This window comes from Phaethon lepturus, unplaced genomic scaffold (genome assembly GCF_000687285.1).
Source record: "Phaethon lepturus isolate BGI_N335 unplaced genomic scaffold, ASM68728v1 scaffold10261, whole genome shotgun sequence".
Lineage (NCBI taxonomy): Eukaryota > Metazoa > Chordata > Aves > Phaethontiformes > Phaethontidae > Phaethon > Phaethon lepturus.
The window spans coordinates 1-21,616 of NW_010516945.1; the positions used below are offsets into that span (position 1 = coordinate 1).

The following is a 21,616-nucleotide window of genomic DNA, read 5'->3' on the forward strand; positions in this document are numbered from 1 at the left end:
CGGCGGCAAGCTGAAAGCGGCCATGGTGCGGAGTGAGTGTCGCCCAGAGCTGCTTTCCCGGGGCCCCTTCCCTCCTCACCAGGACGTGCCCTCTCCCTGGCCGCCATGTTCCCTCTCCCCACACTTGCCCCCCTTTCCTGCCATCCCCACACCCCTTGGCAGCCCTCTCCCCTCTTGCCTCCCTTTGCTCTCCTCACCCGGCTGGATTATCTGGTCTCCCTCCTCCCTGGGCATAACAACCCATTTTATTTCACCAAGCAGAGCACAGGGGTGCACTTGCCTCCTGAAACAGCCCCTGAGAGGCCCAGCAGTGGGGATAGCCCAGGCAGGGACCCCTCCATGTGTGGGGCAGCCCCCAGCACGGGGAGATGCTTGATGGGATGGCTTGTGTCTGGGTCTAGAGCTGTCAGTGCTGCCCTTCCCCTGCAGTTATAAATTTTCAGCACCACATGATAATTTATTTTTTTAGGTAGTAATAGCCAATGTAGACGCTTTTTCAGAGACATAAAAAACCCTGAATGAGGTTGAAATACACAATACTATTGCTTATGAATCCATAATCTTTTAGAGGTGAAGCAGTATGACCTAAAAGACTGAGTGCTCATACATATCACTCAGGAAAAAAGCTGCTGAGGATTTCCCTTCATCTGTGATTTTCTCTGTAGTCTGTTTTGATTGTGTACCATCACTGAACTGCCAGTCCCTTGCTGGGCTAAAATACTGCTTTGGAAAGGAACTCCTCCTCTCTGCATGAAGCTGGCAGATGTCTGCTTTGAGCAGACACTGCCTGAAGGAGAATGGCTTAATCTCCTGAACAGCATGGTATGGATTTGAGTCTTAAAATAATGGTTGAATGCTTTACTTTTCTGAAATGCAGGTTCCCCCACTGTTTCTTGATATACCTGCAGCTGTCCACCTGCTTATTCTTTCCATTTCTTTAATGCTTTCCTTCATATCTGCTCCTTTTTGAGTAAAACATGTCATTTTTGGAAGTCCAGCTCTAAGATCTTCAAGATCTGTTGTTATCTCCAGCTGATTGATGCCATTCCTTACTTCCTCCTGTGTTCATGGGAACACGGGAGTAGCTGTGATCTCTCAGGTCACCAGTCCATTCTCCTGTTACCGCAACATCAGATCATCAGGTTCATGAACTTCTCGGTGGGAAGTAACCTTATGATGTGTTTTGTCAATGTCCTGGAAAAGCTTTTATTTAAAATCTGTTGTTTTCTCTTGCAAGTTTGTTTCCCTCGTTTTTCTTAAATGAAGTAGATAGCATACAAAATGTCAAATATTCACTCAGTTCCCTACAGCAGGTCCCCAAAACAGGTCTCTCAAGCTCCACTGTAGCTTCTATGGGGAATGATTGTCTTTGCTTTGCAAACCATCTGGTAATGAAAGTGGACATTTCTGCATAATCACTGCAGCAATCACTTCCATTTTGTTTTCATCAGCAAAGGGAAATCTGACTGTAAGAAAACTCTGTCCAGAATAGTTTGTATGACTTCTTTTTGTGTAGAAGGAATAAAGCATAATGTTGTCTCCAGGGTGCATGTATGCAGACTGTGCAATATTGTTGTTTTCTTGCTCAAGCATACCTGTTTGCACTGGAAATACTAGTCAAACACATTCATAAGCAAGCCCTTTTTTTTAAATTTCCAGCAAATTTGCCAAGTAACTTACCAGAAATGCCAATGTTTTTCATATTTTCTGTGAAGGCTAAAATATTTAGTCACAGTTATTGCCATTTTTTTTCTGTTTTCTCTATTAATTTGATCAGGTTTAATCAATGGGCTGTTGAAGGGAAGATGGTTGTTCAGATGCAGCAAACCTGCCCAACATGATTAAAAAAGAAAAAGACACTTACTTTTCCCAATATGCTTTATGTGCAGACAGGATCCTCTCTTATATCAATATCAGTATCACCATTTTATAAGTATGTAAATCATGTCAGGTGAAACTATTGAACAGAAGCGAGATTTAACCCTGGTCATCTGTAAATAATATAATATACGCCAAACCAGTTTCATCTCTTTCCCAAAGGCTGTAGCTAGCGGAGTCACACTGACACATGTGAGCTTGGGCTGTATTGGTACGTAGTTCACCCAGTTTGTAGCAGACCAGTCCATGTGAATGTGTGCGGCCATTCCAGGCCCACTAATAAAACTGGATGATTTCACAAAACCTCCCTGAGACAAAGAAGCGATGAAAGAATACTTTTAATTAATGCATGGTAGGAACAACTTGTTTTCACAGATCTCTGTATTTATATTTTTTCTTTTTACTTATTTTTCTTCAGAGTCTTTTTGAAAGGCTTGCTAGTCTTTTTTTGGCATTAACAATCATGAAAATACCTATGCTAATTTGATAAAACCCTGTTTTTTTAATCAGTACTTCACTGTTGTTCACAGTTTGTTAAGGAGAGGAAAATGCTAGTGCTTTTTTGGTGTAGTGGGCTGGAAACAAAGTAATAACATCTAGCTCAAGAGTGGCCACTGGTTCTCATAGAATTTCTTTACCTTCATTATACAGAGCCTTTTCACTGTTTGAAAGAATGCCTGGCATTAAATATTACCATATGAAATCTCTGAACCCAGGTTTCTGGTGTCTTTCAGCCACTGAAACTCCTATGCTGGCTGCTAATGACCTGGTAGTACTTAAGAAATACTCATGATTAAATTTCGTTCTAACACAAACATTTATGAGCATGAATTAGTTACAGCTTTGCCTCAAGCACTGAAAAAGTACAAAAATATCTGCCTACCTTCAGCATTCATCCTGCTTATTTCTGTGCACACTGTGCTGGCAAAAGAATACGATGACACACTGTAGCTAGTTTACTCTTTGCCCCTCACTGTGTGATGTGAACATCTGTCATCAAGAAGTAAAAGAGCATAAATCACTTAATTGCTTGTCTACCTGAATCAATCTGCAACCTGAGCTATGCTGAAAATAATAGATGCTGGATTAATTTCTGCAAGGGTTGTATCACACTCTTATGGAAGACTCAGCAATTTTCATACAGATTTTTGTAAATGTTACAGGTGATGTGAGTGTGTTTCACAAACAGTGTTTACTGTGGCAGAGTGGGTTGAAGTGACTTGGCACTTGATGTCAGATTTTCTAGCAGATTTTATTTTTATTTCTGTTCCTACCAGATATGTATTTGGTATGATGGAACAAAAAGTTTTAATGATTTTATAAGTTGTTCATGAGTTGGAGGAAAATGAATAACGGGAGATATGACCTCTAATGTTTCTTTCAGTCACTGAAGATCTTGTTAGAAGACGTGCAGAACATAACAACTGTGAAATTTTTTCACTGGAAGAAATCTCTTTACATCAACAGGAAATAGAAAAACTAGAGTATCTTGACAAATGGTGTCGAGATTTAAAAATTCTTTATCTTCAGAATAATCTAATTCCAAAAATTGGTAAGTGTTTTCTGGATATGTTTCTTTTAAAATGGATTTACATTAATTTTGAAATCAGAAAAAAATATCTGTTGTGTCATACTTTAAGGGAATGTAGAGTGAGTAACTACAGAAAAGTTTTTTGTGGATCTTCTCCTATAAGATTTCCTTTCCCTGTCTCTTTAGTAGATTTCTAGGAAGCTCAGAAATTTGCAAGAGAAATTTTAAATGAAAAAGATAGTACTGAGATATAAGTCACGAGAATATGAGTGTAGAACACCTTTTATTGATTAAAATCTTATAAATCAAGATATAACTTAAATATTCTGTCTTGTGGCAAACAGGGAGACAAACAGTTTAGCATGTACCATGGACTGTGATATCATAGTACTAGCTCTTATACTCATTTTTAAATTCAGTTTTTATACATATGGTATTTTTTGTTAATATTGGAATATTTTTCATTCGGATAAAATACTTGCTTTTGTGCATAAAGACAACTTTTTACAGTGAAATCTCAATGGTCTTCCTGCACCACAGGAGAATGTGTTTTGAGGTATAGGTTCACATGTTTGCTAGGCTCTCTACAGAATGATATGACATCAGGCCTTGGGCTGGAAAAGCTTAGACTCTACAGATAGTGTGTAGATGAAGAATGGAAAGTCAGAAGTGCTCAGGAATTATATTAGCATATTTCTTTGAAGTTCCTTAAGAAGAAGAAAAAAAAATCTAGTTTTAGGGTGAAATTGTGTGTTCGGGACTTGTAGGCAAAGGCTTTAAATCCTCTGGAGGGTCTCACCAGGAAACTCCTAGGCAGTATCTTTACTGCTAACATCTGCATTTCTCAGAGTGGAGGAATCTTCTCCCAGAGAGAATAAGGTTTTTGAAACTGCTGTGTGCTGCTCTGTCTCATCAAAAATGTGACTAAAATAAGTTGTTTTTCTCTGTTACTGTGTTCTTAATTAGGCACGAGACTTCATCTTCTTCTTTTGTCAACACTCATACCTCCTTTAGGTTAGTACAGTATATCATATTTTTCAACAATTCATGAAATTAAAAAATGAAGATTTTTTCAGCAATTACATTTTTGAAGCATACAATTTTTACCTGAATTTAATCTAACTGTAGGAGTTGGAAAAGTGTCCAACTTCCTACTTCATATCTTCTTGTATAACGTAACAGCTTTCCAAGATAGAGCCTTAGTAACAAATGCAAAAAAAAAAAAAAGAAAGAAAAAGCACTATATAAGTAGTGACCAAAAGGGTTGCCAATAGGGGTTTTGTTACAAATTACTGAATCTGAGAAGTAATTCTTCCCAGTGCATACTAACATGTCCAGGTGGACCACACAGCAGTTCCAAGCACACAAAATATTGTAGCTGAATGTTTTATATTGACTCTATTGGGATGTGTCTTTTCTCCTCTTGAAGAAAAACTTTATGCAGCCCTCAAGGTCAGACTTGCCTACTAATCAGATGGCAAGTTGTAAGGCATCCACTGTATGGATGAGTCCTGCTTCTTTTCTATAAATAGAAAAAAACGTGCAAGATGCCATTGGCTTCAACATTTGTCTCTCTCACATCTTCATCTCTACAGGCACTGCCGTTACAGAAATAGGTAAGAAAAATGAACAGCCAACCTAAGCTGCACAGGTCCTTGCTGAGCAATTAATTTCATCATGTTTGTGAATTATGAAGAAAATAACTCTGCAAGGTCTTAGTAAACTAAGTGGCAGGATTCATGTCACCAAACTTTTAGACCTCTGTTTCTTAGGCAGTTACTGTAGCCTCGCTTTATAACCAGTGATGAAGAAAAGGCATATTTTTGAGCGTGGTTTGGATCACTGGTTCTAGACAGCCAATTTAAAATAAGACAAATTGCACCTTGAAGAACCTATTTCTCTTTATTGATTATAGAGGAGCCTAGACAACTAACTTAGCTGTAGACATGATCTGTGTTGGTTAGATGAAGCTCCCTCTGCTTGAATTTCTTTGTTTGAAGAACTGCAGGGACAGTTTGTACAGCAGTTCATCAGTGCAGCTTGTGAATTAGAGTTTGAGGTAAACTTTATGACTTCGTTGGGTAGGTTTTCCAGTCAGATCTTTGAAAGTTCGGGTGATTGGCGAGAAATTGGTGAACTATGACACAAGTTACACTCTGTATCTTGTCTCAGATTTGTGTCTCTGACCTGCGTGTCATGTATCTCAAGTGGTATTTGCATTTTTCTGACATTTTTGGGACTGAAGAAGATTGTTACTACCCTATTCCCTCTTTTGCCCCATTGTGTATTCAAGGAAGGAACTGCTAGCCATTCTGACACAACCCCACACATTGCAAACTTGCTATTTTCAGTAGTTCATGGTGAAAATGATACAGGTTAGCTTCCAATTAGGAGGGTGTTGTGGGTGTGTAGCTTTGTTTTGTTCATACTGAAGCCATATAAAACCTTATTTGCAAAAATTTTAGAAAGGGAGAAGACATTTCTTGTATTAACCCTATAGATAAAAGACCTTTAAAAATTAAACATATACTAAAGAAGCCAATCTTTTCTATATGACTGAGTGTAAAATTCTGATTTTATAAAGCTTGACTAAGTATGGCCTGATCTCTTCTGAGTTTCATGACAAATGGAATGTTTCACCATACTTTTTGGCCAGTCCTCTTGCATTATGTACTTGTTTTATGGATTTGTGATAAAAAATGTGTTTATAACCTTCCTTATTTCTTTTTACTTTTTTAATTCGTGTTTTCAGATAACTTTTTGGTTTTGTCTTTTTGTTAATATTAAAATATTAATGCCCATTAATCTGATATATATTCTGATTTGTCCTTCCTATGTTTCTGCTTCATTGTTTAGTTGAAGTGAGCAAGTAAAATGATAATGACCTTTCCAATGAAGAAAACTGAAATAACAAGTCTATTTTTTGTTACAGAAAATGTTGGCAAACTAAAGAAGCTGGAATATTTAAACGTAGCTTTGAACAACATTGAGAGAATTGAAAATCTGGAAGGTCAGTTTTTAAGCAAACCATTTTACCTTTTCGTATTGAAACATTTAAGTTGTGACTTAGTGTAAAAAAGCCATTAAGTATGTCCACCAGTAAAGGTACTTTGCTGATGCTCAGAAAGAGCCTTTTTGTGTGCAGCATTTCAACAAATGCTTCTTTGCAGGAAATGCTTCCTCCTGCTGCAGTTTTATAATTTAATTTTCTTAAATGTATTTTAACTCTCTTTTTGCATACTCTCTCACCAGTGTTGCTAGCTGTGATAGCTCTATTCTTTAATACTTTACAAAGTAAAAAAAAAAAAAAAAAGAAATTGGTATTTCCCCACTGTAAAGATAAGATAATTTGTTATGTAGGTTAGCTGGAGTGGAGCAATGTGATGATTTTTTTTTTTTAAATGTAGAGGCAGGCTGTAAGAAGTCTCTCTTGTGTAATGTTTCAGCAGTCATTTTCACTTCAGCAATCAAGTGTCACACACAAGAAGGTTCAGCTCTGTGTACAGGTTGTGTACAGGTTGCGTTAGTAGTCTGGGGTATTTTTGAGTTTTTCGGATGGTTCTTTTCTCTGTCATTGCATGAAGTCCTGTCTGTTATCTGTGTTTCTTTATCCTGTCACTATAATCGCATGTGCAAAGATCTAGCATTTTCCAAGATCAAAATATAAGACATAGAGCCACCCATAAACACATTCCACATTACTTGAATAATTTCTGACTTGATTTCTTTTTCTTTCTTGATTATGATTAGGCCAGTTGCTGAATCTTTAAAATGTCCGCTTTGACAAGGGAACAAGAAAAAAAAAGCAGAGTTTCTGTTTGTTTGTTTTGGGTTTTGTGGTTCTGGGGTTTTTTAAGTCTGCAAGCTGATTCAAGAGGATAGCTTAAATCAAATATAAAGGAAAGTGAATAGACTAAACACAAAGTTGAAGAAATAGGTAGTACATTACATATTTGTCAATTTGTTGAGAAAGCTGCATCTGTTTTCATACCATTAAATTTTAAGTTCCTCTATCAGGCTGCATTATTTATTACTGTAATTTGTCATTTACTTACAAGTCACAACCTTTGGGAGTGAGCCTTGCAAAAATTTGGGTTATTTAAATCCCCTAATAAATTATTTTGAGTTGTTTATTTTCTTTCAGCTCCATTATGCATAAAATACTTGCCAAATAGACCTGCAAAGGAAGAGTAATGATTACAATGATGAACACCAAAGTTAAACTTAGCTAAACTTTTTTACTCTTAGAGTCAAGGTTATGATTCATGGACAGATTATGATAAAAGGAGAGGCTGATAAATTTTGGATCCAGATTTCTCAGAACATTTTGTTAGCTAATTTAGAGTTTCTGTTTATAATGAATTGTTTCAGTTAACAAACAAGATTTTCTCACCAGCATTTGCAATTTTACTTGTGGTAAAGTATTCACAATGATAGCTGAGTCCATAGAGTGGAAACCCTTATCTTGACTTAGAGTGAAGTTTTAGAAGACCTTACCTTTACACTTGAATAATGTTATCTGTGATTAACAGTACTCAGAAATGAAACCCATAATTGATCCTGCTCTCCTGAAGCAATTAGACACTTTTAACCATTTGGTGAAGACTCAAATGAGGAGGGGTACCAAGACAATCGGACTGTTAAAACTGAAGTCCAGCTTATCCAGAAATGAAACTTTTAATAGCTCATTTAGTATACAAGCACTGACCATGAAGTTTTTGATATTTTGTATTTTATTGAGATTTTTTTTCTTTATATAAATATTGTGACCTCATAAACTTAAGCTGTGAGTCACTCTTTCACTTGTGGCTTGGAAAAGATGTATTCTGATAGGATGAACTTAGTGTACAGACAACAAATGCAGACAGTTTTATATGCAAGTGTGTGCACGTATGTTTGTTTGTGTGCAGGTGTATGTCGTGTACATTTATGTTATGGACAAACTGAGTTACGTTTTTTTCAAACAGGCTGTGAAGAACTGAAGAAACTTGACCTGACAGCAAATTTCATTGGTGAACTCTCCAGTATTGAAGCCCTAAAATATAATATACATCTGAAGGAACTGTTTCTAGTGGGTAACCCATGTACTGAATTTGAAGGTTATAGACAATTTGTGGTGGCAACTCTTCATCAATTAAAAGTAAGATTTTAAAAATTAAATTTATATCCAAATCAATAGCCAGCATTGTTGACTGAACATAATTATCCCAAACAAAATAAATGCCTGTGGTAGGAAAACTGGGAGCATTTTTGTTACTGTCCACAGAAAATTAAATTCTATTCTGAAGAATAAGTGGCTACAGGAAATAATATGATAATAAATTAGTTCTGTTTTGACTAAACCACATGCATTTGTTAACTTTCTGTCATTTTCATTGGAGATCCTTAAACAAAGTTCTGAAAAAATAAATACACTGTACAGTTCTGGCTTTTTTTCCTCATTTGTTTTTATACACAGAATGTATTTTTAAATTATTTTCATGATTGCAGAAAGTTACCAGGTTGTTGATACCATACCAACAACATGAATCAAACCAACAGTGTAAGGCAGTAGAAAGATAGAAATTGATGTAAAAATGCACTATATTGCATTGACTGTAAATAGATACTTTGTGACTGAGGTTTTATGCAATGATGTACTGATGTAATGATTTCCTGCCATCAAAATAGGCAGTCCCAGTCCTGATATACGCTCTCACAATTTCCCTAGAAGAAGCACATATACTTACTTAAGTTATTAAAAGTAGATTCAGCTCACTTAGTTGGCAATAAGCTAACACACCAAAAGAAATATTTTTGTAATAGTTTCATGAGCTGAATTAAGGTCAGACAAATATCAGAAATGTCTGAAGAGACTCTACTACATAGTCTAGTAAGACCAACTGAAGTTGCTGGAAAATGCAAAAAGCAGCTCTTGGACACAAAACCATTTTCAGATCTGAATAGCAACTTATTGTTAATTAAATTTAGTACAGTATAACTTATATAGTGCTATGGGAGGTTGAAAGTGTTTTTTGATTTTATACAGAAAGTAGTCTACCAAAATTAACCTAAAGTTTAATGGATTTATTGATTTGAATATGTTTAAAATTTCTCACATATCCATATTGATTTTTTTCCCTTTGGGAAGTGTTTGGATAGTAAAGAAATAGAGCGTTCAGAGAGGATTCAAGCACTTCAAAACTATGCAGAAGTGAAACAGAAAATCAGAGAACAGGAAGAAGCTTACCTTCTCAGAAGGGCCAGAGAAAAAGAAGAAGCTCAAATAAGGATGCAAGAAAGAAAGGACAAGAAACAAAAACAAATGGAATCTAAGCTTGGATTTGACAGGTAACAGTAAGTAACAACAGTTTGTGAGTAAACGTCATTTTTCTCTTTCTTCATTAAGAATTTTGATTTTCCTCATTAAATAGTTTATATAATTCCACTTAAATATTTTTGTTTGTCTTTATTGTTGATTCCGTCAGAATTATTTCTCCTCATACATGTTATTTATAATGAAAAATATAATTAATTACAAACATAATGAATTACTGACGCACAGACAGTACAATATAATTTTTGTCCCAAAACTCCAATCTAAATTGTCTGGGTGCCAAAACAGTGTAATTGATAGCTTCTTTCAGGAAAACAGCTGGAAATTGTTATTTAAAGTGATACAGGAGTTCCAGAGAAAGCAGCTGTTCACCTATAGTTCCTTTTGCTTTAGACTTATTAGATACCAAGCCTGAAAAGGAATATTGCAGATCTTTTGAGATGTAAAAGGCTACGGAATGTTGATTTCTATACTTCTTCCACCTAATATCACTGAGATTACCTGGATAGCAGAAGGATTTTTGTCTGGGGTCATGTTCCTCTGCAGTTGCCATCCATCTTAATTTTAATCCAGTAAAGTCTAAGTTCCATGGAGCTTGCTATGGAACTTTGTCCTCATAGATCACAGCTGTATCATAACTTTATTTTTCTCTCTGTATTGATAGAGAATTTCTGAAGATTACAGAGGCTTGGTGCTAGGGGGAAAACATTACTCAGGTTCTAAGACAGCACTTGAGGAGATGCCTTAAGTGAAATGTTGCTACCATATAAATTTCTGTTGTGGTTTAGTCCCAGCTGGCAACTAAGCCCCACGCATCCGCTCGCTCACTCCCCCGTGGTGGGACATGGGAGAGAACTGGAAGGGTAAAAGTGAGAAAACTCATGGTTTGAGATAAAGACAGTTTAATAGGTAAAGCAAAAGCTGCGCACACAAGCAAAGCAAAACAAGGAATTAATTCACTGCTTCCCATGGGCAGGCAGGTTGTCAGCCATCTCCAGGGAAGCAGGGCTGCATCACACGTCATGGTTACTTGGGAAGACAGACGCCATCACTCCGAACATCCCTCCACCCCTTCCTTCTTCTTCGCCCCAGCTTTATATACCGAGCATGATGTCATATGGTAGGGAATATCTCTTTGGCCAGCCTGGGTCAGCTGTCCTGGTTGTGTCCCCTCCCAGCTCCCCGTGCACCCCCAGCCTTCTTGCTAGCAGGCCAGCATGAGAAGCTGGACTGTCCTTCACTGCTTAGCAATAACTCAAAACATCAGCACATTATCAACGTTTTCTAATCCCAAATCCAAAACACAGCCTCACACTAGCTGCTGTGAAGAAAACCAGCTCTGTTCTGGCTGAAACCAGGACAATTTCTAATCTCCTGCTGCCTGATATTGGGAATACTTAAATATCACAAGGACTGAAGGTTTTCTTTCACCTGAAAGTTGTGAGGGTATCTAAAAATTCTGCTCCTGAAATTAAATCTGTTGAACTATCTCTCAGGGTTTTCAGGGAGGTAGGCATAACCATAGTATCACTTCGTGGTTAAGTCAATGAAAAACATTATGTCGAAATATGTTTTGTTGATTGATGAAAGAAGCAGAGCAGAGAACGCTATCCAAATCTGTAAGATACTGTTCTGGTAGGAATTACGCAGCTATTAGTATTGGGTTAAAAAAATATTATTGCAAGAATTCATTATCAAGTACTTTTACTCTTCCTTCATTTCACTGGCATATATTCCATGTGGTCTTGTGTAGCCCAGACTCCATACAGAACAAAGAAAACCATCAGGCAGGAGACAGAGAACAAGAAATGTGGAGAACAGCTGAAGATGATGAAGAAGACAGAAGATTTTGGGAGGAGCCTACACCATATACTCCGGAATCTAGATTAGAAACTCACAGATATATTGAAGAAAAACGGAAAGCTAAAGACAATATAAGGTATTTTTTTGTTTTACTATATTCTATGAATTGAGGAAGGGGAAATTTTCAAAGGTACAGAGTAGAGATAGGTGACTGCCTCACATTAAATATTACTGAGAACTGGCAGCTTAAATCCCTGTTTCCTGTGCAAATATGCTTATAAAATCTAAATAAAATAGTCACATTGTTCATTTTGTTTTGTTTCATTTTCTAAACTATATTTACAATGCCTCTTAATTTGTTTTTCCTCAAATAAAGTTTTTAAATGTAATTTCTCTTTTCAACTATGTTTTATGGACTTTAGATTTTTCAGTTTTCTGTCAGCAAAATAATGTATTTTGTGTAGTTCAGTGTTTAACATTCTAGCTAAAAGCATTTACCCGGAGTGCAGCATGCGTTATATAAACACCCTACAGGCCATGCTACAAAATTTTTGCACAAGTGGCATTTCATGCACCTTTTCTATGTGACTTGACTTAGAAATTTTTTCACATACATTATCAAAGATATTTGTCCTGAGTAACAAGATTCTTCACGTTATCTATGCTATTTGGTATGCTGAATCTGAAGATGTCTGGCCCCTGAAAAGCCTTTAAAACTTTCTAAAGCTGCCACTGGTTTTGCTGACAATGGAAAATTAATGCAAATACTAGCAAATAAAAGTTATGTTATTGCTGTGACTTACCAGCTCCACATACATTGTAAGCAATGTCTTTTTTTTCCCTTTTTTTTTTTCCTTATAAAACACCACTTGTGCCTTAGATTTTTCTAGCTGTTCTTTTTAATGGCATGTTTTTAAAAAGATTTATCAAGCCTAAGTATTGAAAAAGTCAGTCCTAGGGAAGTCTCCAAGAAATCTGGAAATCTGCATCTCTCTTTGCTATTATTAATTCAAAGTCTAGAACTTTCCCAGAAGACCTGCTGTGAAGCCCAAATTCTAGCTAGTTCGAATGTTGCTGTGTTGGGAAGGGGATGCCTTGCTCTAGTCAAAAGCAAATGTGTTGCAAATGCTTCCCTCTAAATATTCAAGGAGAGTCCACATAGTGTTATAATAAAGATTGAATAATTATTTTCTGGATTTTTCTAAATTTCCAAGGCATTTAAAGGAGTTAAAAATCCTTTCACAGTTCATTTTGTTTTGGTGGTGGGAATTTTGTTAGGTAGCACGAGAAGGATGAGAACAGAAAAGTGCCTCTGACAACTTCAAATCGTCCTTGCTGGTGGACAAGAGCTGAAATGTAACTTTAATATAACTCAGTGTAGAAGGATATTTTAGAATATTTTAGTGTAAAATTGACATGATCTCAATCAGACTAATGCTAAATTTGAACCTACCTATGACATGATAGCACATGTTAAGTTTGCCAGCTGGGATGTAGTTGGACAGTTGATAGTAAACTGAGTAGCTTTGGCAATTGCCAAATGAGTGAATACTTGCAGTTTCATTCAGAGAAAATTCAGACAAGTGTAAAATCAGCTGCAGCTGGAAGGTGCACAAGATCTCCTTTAGCTGCTCATTGCCAGAACAAGGTGTTTCAGCTCATCTCAGCACAAAGTTAAACAAGTTACCTTAAACTCTAATGATTGTGACATGACTGAATTTGCCTTAAAATGGCTTGTATGAGCAGACAGGTTTCATCTAGAAACAGATCATTAACAGCTAAGAATAAGATATAATTTCTGAAATAATTTCTGAGGACTGCATCTTTAGAACAGAGTGGTGGTTTGCTCACTTTGCATTTAAGTGTTAAGAGTAGGGATTCAGGTGTAGAAACTGCTAGCCCACAAATCCCTCATTAAAGCTCTGATTTATACATTAGAATAGTATTTAACACATGGGTAGTTTTGAATCTTTCTTAAACAGAAGTTGTTTTTCTGTAGTCATTCCAGTAGCTCTACTTGAATGTTTTAATTTCTTCTTCAAATCCATTGTATTTATAGATGAAATCTTTTTTTATGCTTTTTCCCCCAAGGTGGTCTATTCTTTATTTCCCTCATTAGTGATTTACCTTTAGTGTTCTCTTAATCTTGAACTTCTAGCAAGAAACTGGTTCAGGAACACAAAAAACACTGTATTGCTGTTGTCTTTTTGAGAAATGGGGTTTTTTTACATGCCAGCTGAAAGCCATACACACTATATTGACCAGCTGAAGAGTGGATTAATGCAAAGCAACACTTACAGTGCTGTATTTTTGAAGAAAACATAGCCATTTTTTACCTAGGTGCAAGCAGATTTTTCTTTTTCATGTTACTAAGATTCCTTACTCTTCCTCTCCTTGCTCATGATGTAAACATTTATACAGGAAAATACCAGTACTACAGGTCTTAATGATCTTCCAGTGGTCTGTTTTGTTTAGGCAGATAAATTTAAGGTAGCTTGTTTATTGCACTAAATGAACGCCAGATATAGTTTAATTGCTGATAGCTGGACATGGAGAGTGAAGATTAAAGTCTCCATCACTACTATGTATTGTATTTTTTGAAGGAAGAACACAATTAAAAATGTAATAGATGCATCAACAGATGATCTATGTGTATATGCTTTGGTCATACTGTATCGTATTTGATGCTGCTTGTAATCTTTTAACCATTAAAATTCTTTTTACTAGTGCAGAATAGTGACTGATAGACATGCTATTTAGAGATATGTCAAGCATTTCTTCAGTAAAAGTAATTAAGTTAGCATGAATAAAAAATTTCTTTAGGATTGCTTGCACATACATCAAATCAGTTAACAGTAATGATACCTCATGATTAGTATGACCATTCATAACTAGAAAAACATCCCATTTCATATGTTTAAGTAATCCACTGATTTCTTAAGATATATCAGATAAATCTGATATATTACTGTTTGATAATGGGCACTGTGACATGCAGCAGACATTACTATCAATGTAAGATAAGGTTGGATGGGGCTCTGAGCAACCTGATCTAGTTGAAGATGTCCATGGTCATTGCAGGGAGGTTGGACTAGATGACCTTTAAAGGTTCCTTCCAAGCCGTTCTATGATTCTATGGTTCTGATTTTATGATGCTATGATTCTAAGATATGATACTACAAAGTATTTGCTCATCTTCAGATGATTTTCAATGTTCAGTTGGACGCTTGTTATAACCTGTTTTGTCCCTGAGAGAAGTTGTAGCCTCAACATCAAATACCTGATAATCCTTACCTTTTGCCATCCTCTTCTTTCTTTTTTCATACTAAACATAAAATACCAGAATGTATGAAATGTATAAATGTATAAAATAATGTACAAAATGTCTCAAATAAACAATTTTTCTGTTTTGTTAAGGGAATCAAAAAAGAGAGAGAAGCCTCTTTGGACATTGGTCACTGCAGAAGGAAAGGTTCTGAATGTGAATGTGCCTAAGTATGTAAGGTTCGGAGGTTAAACAGGCTAACCTCTTTAGAGTTGATTTGGGCAACTATTTCAAGATATATGACAATACAAAAATAAGAGGGCTGACAAATTCTCATTGCAGTATTATATTCCTGGTGGGGAATCTGACTTCTAAATTCATATTCTGATGCTGGGAAAATAATTTGTTTTCAGTGAGTAAAGTGTTGAAGGTTGTTTAATATAATATTTTGGTCTTTGATGATTGAAGAACTTGTTTTTCTGTAAAAGATATAAAATGTTTTTCTCTTTTCCCTTCTATGGTAAGGCTCACTTTCTTGCAGCACCTTGCTAAAAATGGAAAAAGTTTAATCAGTTTGACTATTGAAGAAAAATGTGTATGAGTGGCCACTTTAAATGTGGAAAAATACATCCAAGTAATATTTCTGGACAAAATAATTGTCTGGTGACAGATGTAAAACTGGCAGAACTGGGAAGGTTATGTAATGAACTCCTATGTTATGAGGTCCTTCTGAATGAGGTCTCTACCAACAGAAGCTGGTGATACAGGGAAGTCTCTTTTATTTTATCTTTGTCAAAGGTACCTGGGTGTTCAAGTGTTTTGGAATGAGTTTCCAGGCTTATCAGCCATGTGTTACCATTGATTTCACTTGAACCAAGCCTTCATTTTCTAAAGGAAAACAGGAGACAGAGAGTACAACCATTATTTCCTTATAAATGGCTCCCCAAAGAGCATCCTATGAGAGACTGTGATCAAAAAGTGGCCTACTAAGGGCCACTTTCTTGTCTGCTGTACTTTGAACAAGTTTTTCCATCTTAAGACTGATTTAGTGTCAAAATCAAAGCTAAGAAATTTAGCTAATTATCATTAGCATGAAGAATGCTTTCTAAATCTTGGAAATGTATAAATCCATGCAAATTCAAGGAATTTGAACACCTACATTATAGTGCATAATTTTCAGTGGTATAGGGAAAATTAAAGGTAGTGGCAGAAGAATTCATGTTTATTCTATCTGTACCAGAAGATATTTACCACTGTATTGATGTACTTTTTTTTTGTAAAAGTGTTGACTGAAAAAATTTTAGAATTATTTTCTAGTTCAAAGAAGACAAGTATAAAATAGTTTAAATCTTGCGTTAACAGAATTTGACTATGCGTCTAAAAAGAAAAGACATTTAGAATAAAGCACTAGCACTAGCTATCTTTTTAGAACAAATACAGTCCCCTAGAATTCACTGTTAGTAGCAGTCCTGTTTGTGTCACCCAAGTTTTCTGGACCAGAGTTTAGTCTTTGGATGTGCACATGTAAAGCCAGATCAATAAGCAATTTTTGTCATGGCTTCAAGAAGAATATCACAGCTTTTCAGTGCAATCTGGCAGTGTATTGGAGAGACATAAATGAAGAGATACAAGTAGACAAGCTGGTGTTCTCCAAAGGTTTTGCTTCAGTGTGAAAGTCTAACGTCCATAGCAATGTCCAAGCTTCTCTGATGTTTTTTGGAAGGTTAGCAAGAGGAATGGCTGCATGCTGCTGAGAACAGATTGTTTCTCTTCCTCAATTATGATTAAGCTTCCCCCTCGAAAATTGTACAATTCTTTTCTCTTTTTCACCCTTCATGTTTTAGTGAATTATCCAAATTTGTGGTGCAGTAAAAGAAAAAAGCATGAACTGGAAACAAAGCTGGTTTGTATTCTTTGCAGTTTTAGATTAAAAAATAAACTAAAAGCTCCATAAGCTTTCTTGAAAATTGACTGTATCAGAACTGAGGAGAGCAAAGAGTAAAAAGAATTTTTGGCAAATATTTTTATTGCTCAAAAAATGTACCATCTAAACTGTTAACATTTGAGCTTCTTTCTCTTACTTGAACCCAAAGTATCTAAGTATTTTAATGTCACTGAAATATTCTTGATAAATTACAGTAAGCAAAACCCTCTTGCTTTATACTAATAACTAGTTTACAAAAATCTTCTCATTTATAGATGGACTTTATTCTGTTTTTTCTCTACTTTAATACGTGGGAAATGTTTGAGTATATGAGCACCATTTCTAAGTCTAGACTAGATCTCATCACAGTTGTAGTAATAGATGTTGTTTTCATTTTATAACTGGTAAGATTCTTTCACAATTTTAAGAACTCAGCCAGCAGATCACAAACATGCAGCTAATACAATCTGCAGTCTCATTTTCAACAAACATTATAAAGCTTGCAGAATCAAGGATATTGTGCAAATCAGGTTTTACTTTGGAAATGGACAGGCAGATATTTATACTCTATACAAATTAATTGCTATGACCAAAGATTCAATTTGGTTTTTTACATATGAAAAGGTTAGAATTGCCAAGTTCCAGGCTTTTCATGCTTTTCATGAACCGTTTTTTCTATGCAGAAGTTAATAGAGCAGACAGATTTCACCAGCAGATGTCTCTCTCTCTGCATTGACAGACTGATCTTAATTTTAACTGACCTTCAGCAGTATTTTTTTGTTTCTTGTGGGTTGGGTGGGGGCAACAGAATATAAATGTAAGAATGACTTTGATTCAAATGCCAGTATATTTTTCTGGTCATGAGGAAAATCGCAACTGTTTCTAAAATGATCATGTGACATATTGTCTAAATGGTATTTATATTCATCTAAAAGTGCTAGCAGTTGAATTTGAAGTATGATGTAATGTTTGCTTATTCACTACATTTGTATTTATCCTGGAGATGTTTCTTGTCATTATCATTAGGCTTCATTTCTCTTTGAAAGATGATGAAGAAACAAACCAGATCATCTTGGATCTTGCTGTTTACAGGTAGGAATTTTTTTTCCTCTTAATTTTTGGCATTCTTAAGTTCTAATACACAGTATTTTAATTATACTCCTCTCTGTAATGGGGAATTTTCAAGACGAAAACAAATAACATAGGGGATAATAGAATCAACCTTGAAGCTTGTGACAAAGAAATAAAGCTGAATAAACCAAAGACCCTTCAGACTCTCTGTTACTCCTTAATGAGGACTGCATTTGACAGTCCTTTCTGGAATTGATGTTTTCTGCAGTCCACAGGCAGGTTTCATAGAATCATAGAATCTTTGGGGTGGAAGGGACCTTTTCAGGTCATCAAGTTCAACCCCCCTGCAATGAGCAGGGACATCTTCAGCTAAATCAGCTTGCTCAGAGCCCCATCCAACCTGACCTTGAATGTTTCCAGGGATGGGGCATCTACCACCTCTCTGGGCAGCCTGTTTCCTACACACCTGTCCTTTTATACTTAGGTAAAATCTCTTCCATTCTTCATTTGCAGATTAGGGTTGTAGGGAATGGGGGTTTTGCCCATTCTTTGGCCCTAGAAGTGCTCCATGTCCTTCTAGTTAAATTCAAGTCCTTCTAGTTAAATTCTTCTTGTCCCCAAGATAAAGTACGGTAGCCTTGTCTGACTTTTCTTGCTTACTGCAAAAAGTCCATGGCCCATGCTGTTTCCTGCGACAGCTGTGACAGGGCATTGCCTGGAAGAAATTTGGTTGAACCAGACCAAAGTATGGCAAGGACACCTGGTAACTATTTGATAGTATATACTACTAAGCAGTCCAGTGGCCTTGCCCACACTTAGGAGTTGGAAACCCACAAGCTTGTTTACCCATAATAGGAACTTGTTAGAGTAAAGCTTGAACTAGTTTTCTAACATGGAAACACTATTCACGCCGGGTGTTCTTCCCATAAAGCTCATTAATTTCCCTCAAAAGAGGCCTGCTCCATGTTTCAGAATTATAAGAATTAGTTTTTTCTGGAGCCTCAGAAAATCAGAAAAAAGGTGCAATAAAATGTTGGATATGTTGTAATATTCTGTGCTCACTTGTAAGAAATGCAGGCTAAAAAGTTTGAAAAATTCACCTCAGAAGTAATGTTATAAAAGAAGGGAAATTGAGAATACGTACTTGTGCATTCACATGAGTGTATGTGTCACATGATGAAGAGCAGATGTTAAAGTGGAGCTACTACAGGTCACAAATTCTGTTTGACTGTTATGAAATTTAAAAGTACTGTGTTTTCTGGAAATGTAAAGTATTTCTGTTTATTGTTTTCCAGCAAATCCTGTGAAAAAAAAGGAACTCTCATACATTTACTAGTTAAGCCTTCAGAAAGAAAAGTAGCAAAACACTTTTACAATCTTGAATAGAAAATAGATTAATTTTCGTATTAATGTAAAGCACTAAACTAATAGAAGAAAGACTTTTCCATTTTCCTCAAAGATTTTGAATTCTTGCAGTTAATAAAATAGCTGGTATGGTGGACTTGACAGAATTTAGACATGATTTTAACTGACATTCTGTGAACACACAGGAAGATCATGTTTTTCTCCCAAAGACATTAAATCCTAATAATATTTCATATAATTTAATAACTGAAATTGAAGTTTGTAGTTTATAAACTGCAAAATCATCATTAAAGAGCTATATGGTCTGCAATGGTTATTTACTGGACTGTATGGTAGATTGATTAATTTATTTATATTTCAATCTGAAGACATTTGGACACTTCTCTGCTTGATGTTGATGTCCAGCCAACTTACATACGAGTACTGGTGAAGGGAAAGGTTAGTGATCTTTTACTACATTTGTTTCAAATCAAGAGTTAATGTGGGCTCTGTATCTGACATTTTTATGAGTTACCAATAGTGTGCATGTATGTAGAAAAAATGTTCTTTCATACTTGCATTATTTTGGATTCCACATAAACTGTGGAAGACCTAAACAGAAGATGTGCAAAGTCTGAAATGAAATTTCACTCTCTCTTTCTCTCCTTCTCCCTTCTTATTCCCCCCCACAGTGTACCATAATTCACTTAAGAAGAAAGCTTACTAGTTGCCCTAGGCTAGAATTTAGCAGTTTCACCATCTGGAATTTATAGCTGACAGAAACAAATGGATGTATATTCTTTTGAAAGGGCATTTAAAATGTCATTCCAGTTTTCTCTCTTCACAATGGTTTTAAATTTATCATGAATTTAAAAAAAAAATTCAAAGTACTTAATCAGTAAACTGAAATCCCTATTTTTGACTGTACCAACTGCATAAACAAAACTTTAGAATTACTTCACGTCTAAAATGTGCTGGATAATCTTTCTCATTTAATTGCTAATATAAGTCAAGCATCATTTTATAACCTTCTTTAGAAATGTCACTTCAGGAATGACAGCAATTCAAGAATATACATATAACTATACTTCTAAGTAAAAGCTATTTAACATGCTAATCATTTATTAGAATTAGTAATACTACATATACAGTGAGAGGATTTAGACCTATACTGTCCTTAAGATCAAAGGATGTGATAGTGATATTTCTGCATGTGTTCTTTCCAGGTCAAAAAAAAAATAAAAATTAGCATGACATACTTCAATCCCATATTTTCTTATAGCCATTTCAGCTTGTGCTCCCTGAGGAAGTGAAGCCAGACAGCAGCTCTGCTAAAAGATCACAAACAACTGGTCATTTAGTTGTCAGCATGCCAAAGGTATGTAAAATAATCTGAGGAGGCATCATACAAAGATACTTAAAATGTTTTGAGTACTTTGGGAATTTTCTGAGTTACAGGTAAAATCTGTCTAGCTAAAGTTATTCAGTCTAGTCTTTCCCATCAGGACATATTTTCCAAAGAAGGAACATTCCAGAAAGTCTTTAATCATAGAGCCAAACATTAGGATTTAAGATCCCTTTAAAGGAACATTATGAAAATCAGTATTAATAGAACTACTTGTATTTCCTTTATTTTCAACAAAACCAGCATTTTACATATGAAAAGAGACTGTAAAGCATGCAGCATTGCGCAAATGTGTAAGAAGATGGATTTTTTAAATAACTGAAAATAAGCAACTTCCCTACTTTCTGTATCCATTTGTGAAAGAATAAAAACAAAACAATTTTTCAAAATTTGTGTGTCACACACATATATGAAGATTATGTTTTGTTTCAAGGACAGGGATGATATAGTACTCTCGCATCTTGGGTGATCGGAACAAGAGTTGCTGAATTCATTTGTGTATGTAATCACAGAGCAAGAGGGTTGTGGCAACATGGTGTTTCAATTGAAAAATGCTTCACAGCCGTTCCTAGTACTTAAAGAAGCCTGGGTAGAAGTCATATTCCCCTAACATTCCAAACTCTGTGCTCTCCTATCTCATCTGTGCTCTGATGTTTGACTGCATGGTGTCATGCTGATCAGGTTTTGAGTCAATTTAGAATTCTGCTGGCAAGTAAAAGCAAATTGGCTTAAAGTGTGTTTTGTATTCTCTCTCTTCCCTGCCCAGCCCAGTTCTTGCAGTGTAAATGAGAGCAAACTGATAGGTATATCCACTTTATTTCCTCTCCACTGTGTGTCTTCCTGTGGTTTCAGTAAATGTAGCTTGTACCCTGGATACATTGTATGTTGATTTCTGGGGTGACTTACTGAGTAGATGAGGTAGAATTGAAGGTGGAATCGAGACATCTCCTACCCATTCCCCCACATCTGCCAAAAAAATTAGAGAATAGAGAAGGAATGACCAGTAATGAGGAACAGTTGAAGACATGGAGGTCAGCTTGCCTTACTGAAGTAGGCAGTGAGAGAGGTAACGCGTGGCC

The 21,616-nt window shown here is 35.9% G+C and overlaps 1 protein-coding gene across 1 annotated transcript; it reads left to right on the plus strand.

The window, feature by feature from the left end:
* Positions 1 to 8: 8 nt before the first annotated feature.
* LRRC6 (leucine rich repeat containing 6) lies at positions 9 to 20,590 on the plus strand (the record flags this gene model as incomplete). The annotated part of the gene is given in 10 exon segments (XM_010296223.1): positions 9 to 32; positions 3,263 to 3,430; positions 6,342 to 6,419; positions 8,377 to 8,549; positions 9,540 to 9,739; positions 11,479 to 11,664; positions 14,946 to 15,023; positions 17,744 to 17,809; positions 19,522 to 19,591; positions 20,415 to 20,590. Coding segments are annotated over 10 exon segments (1,205 nt in total), but the record flags the coding sequence as incomplete, so codon positions are not given.
* Positions 20,591 to 21,616: the final 1,026 nt, after the last annotated feature.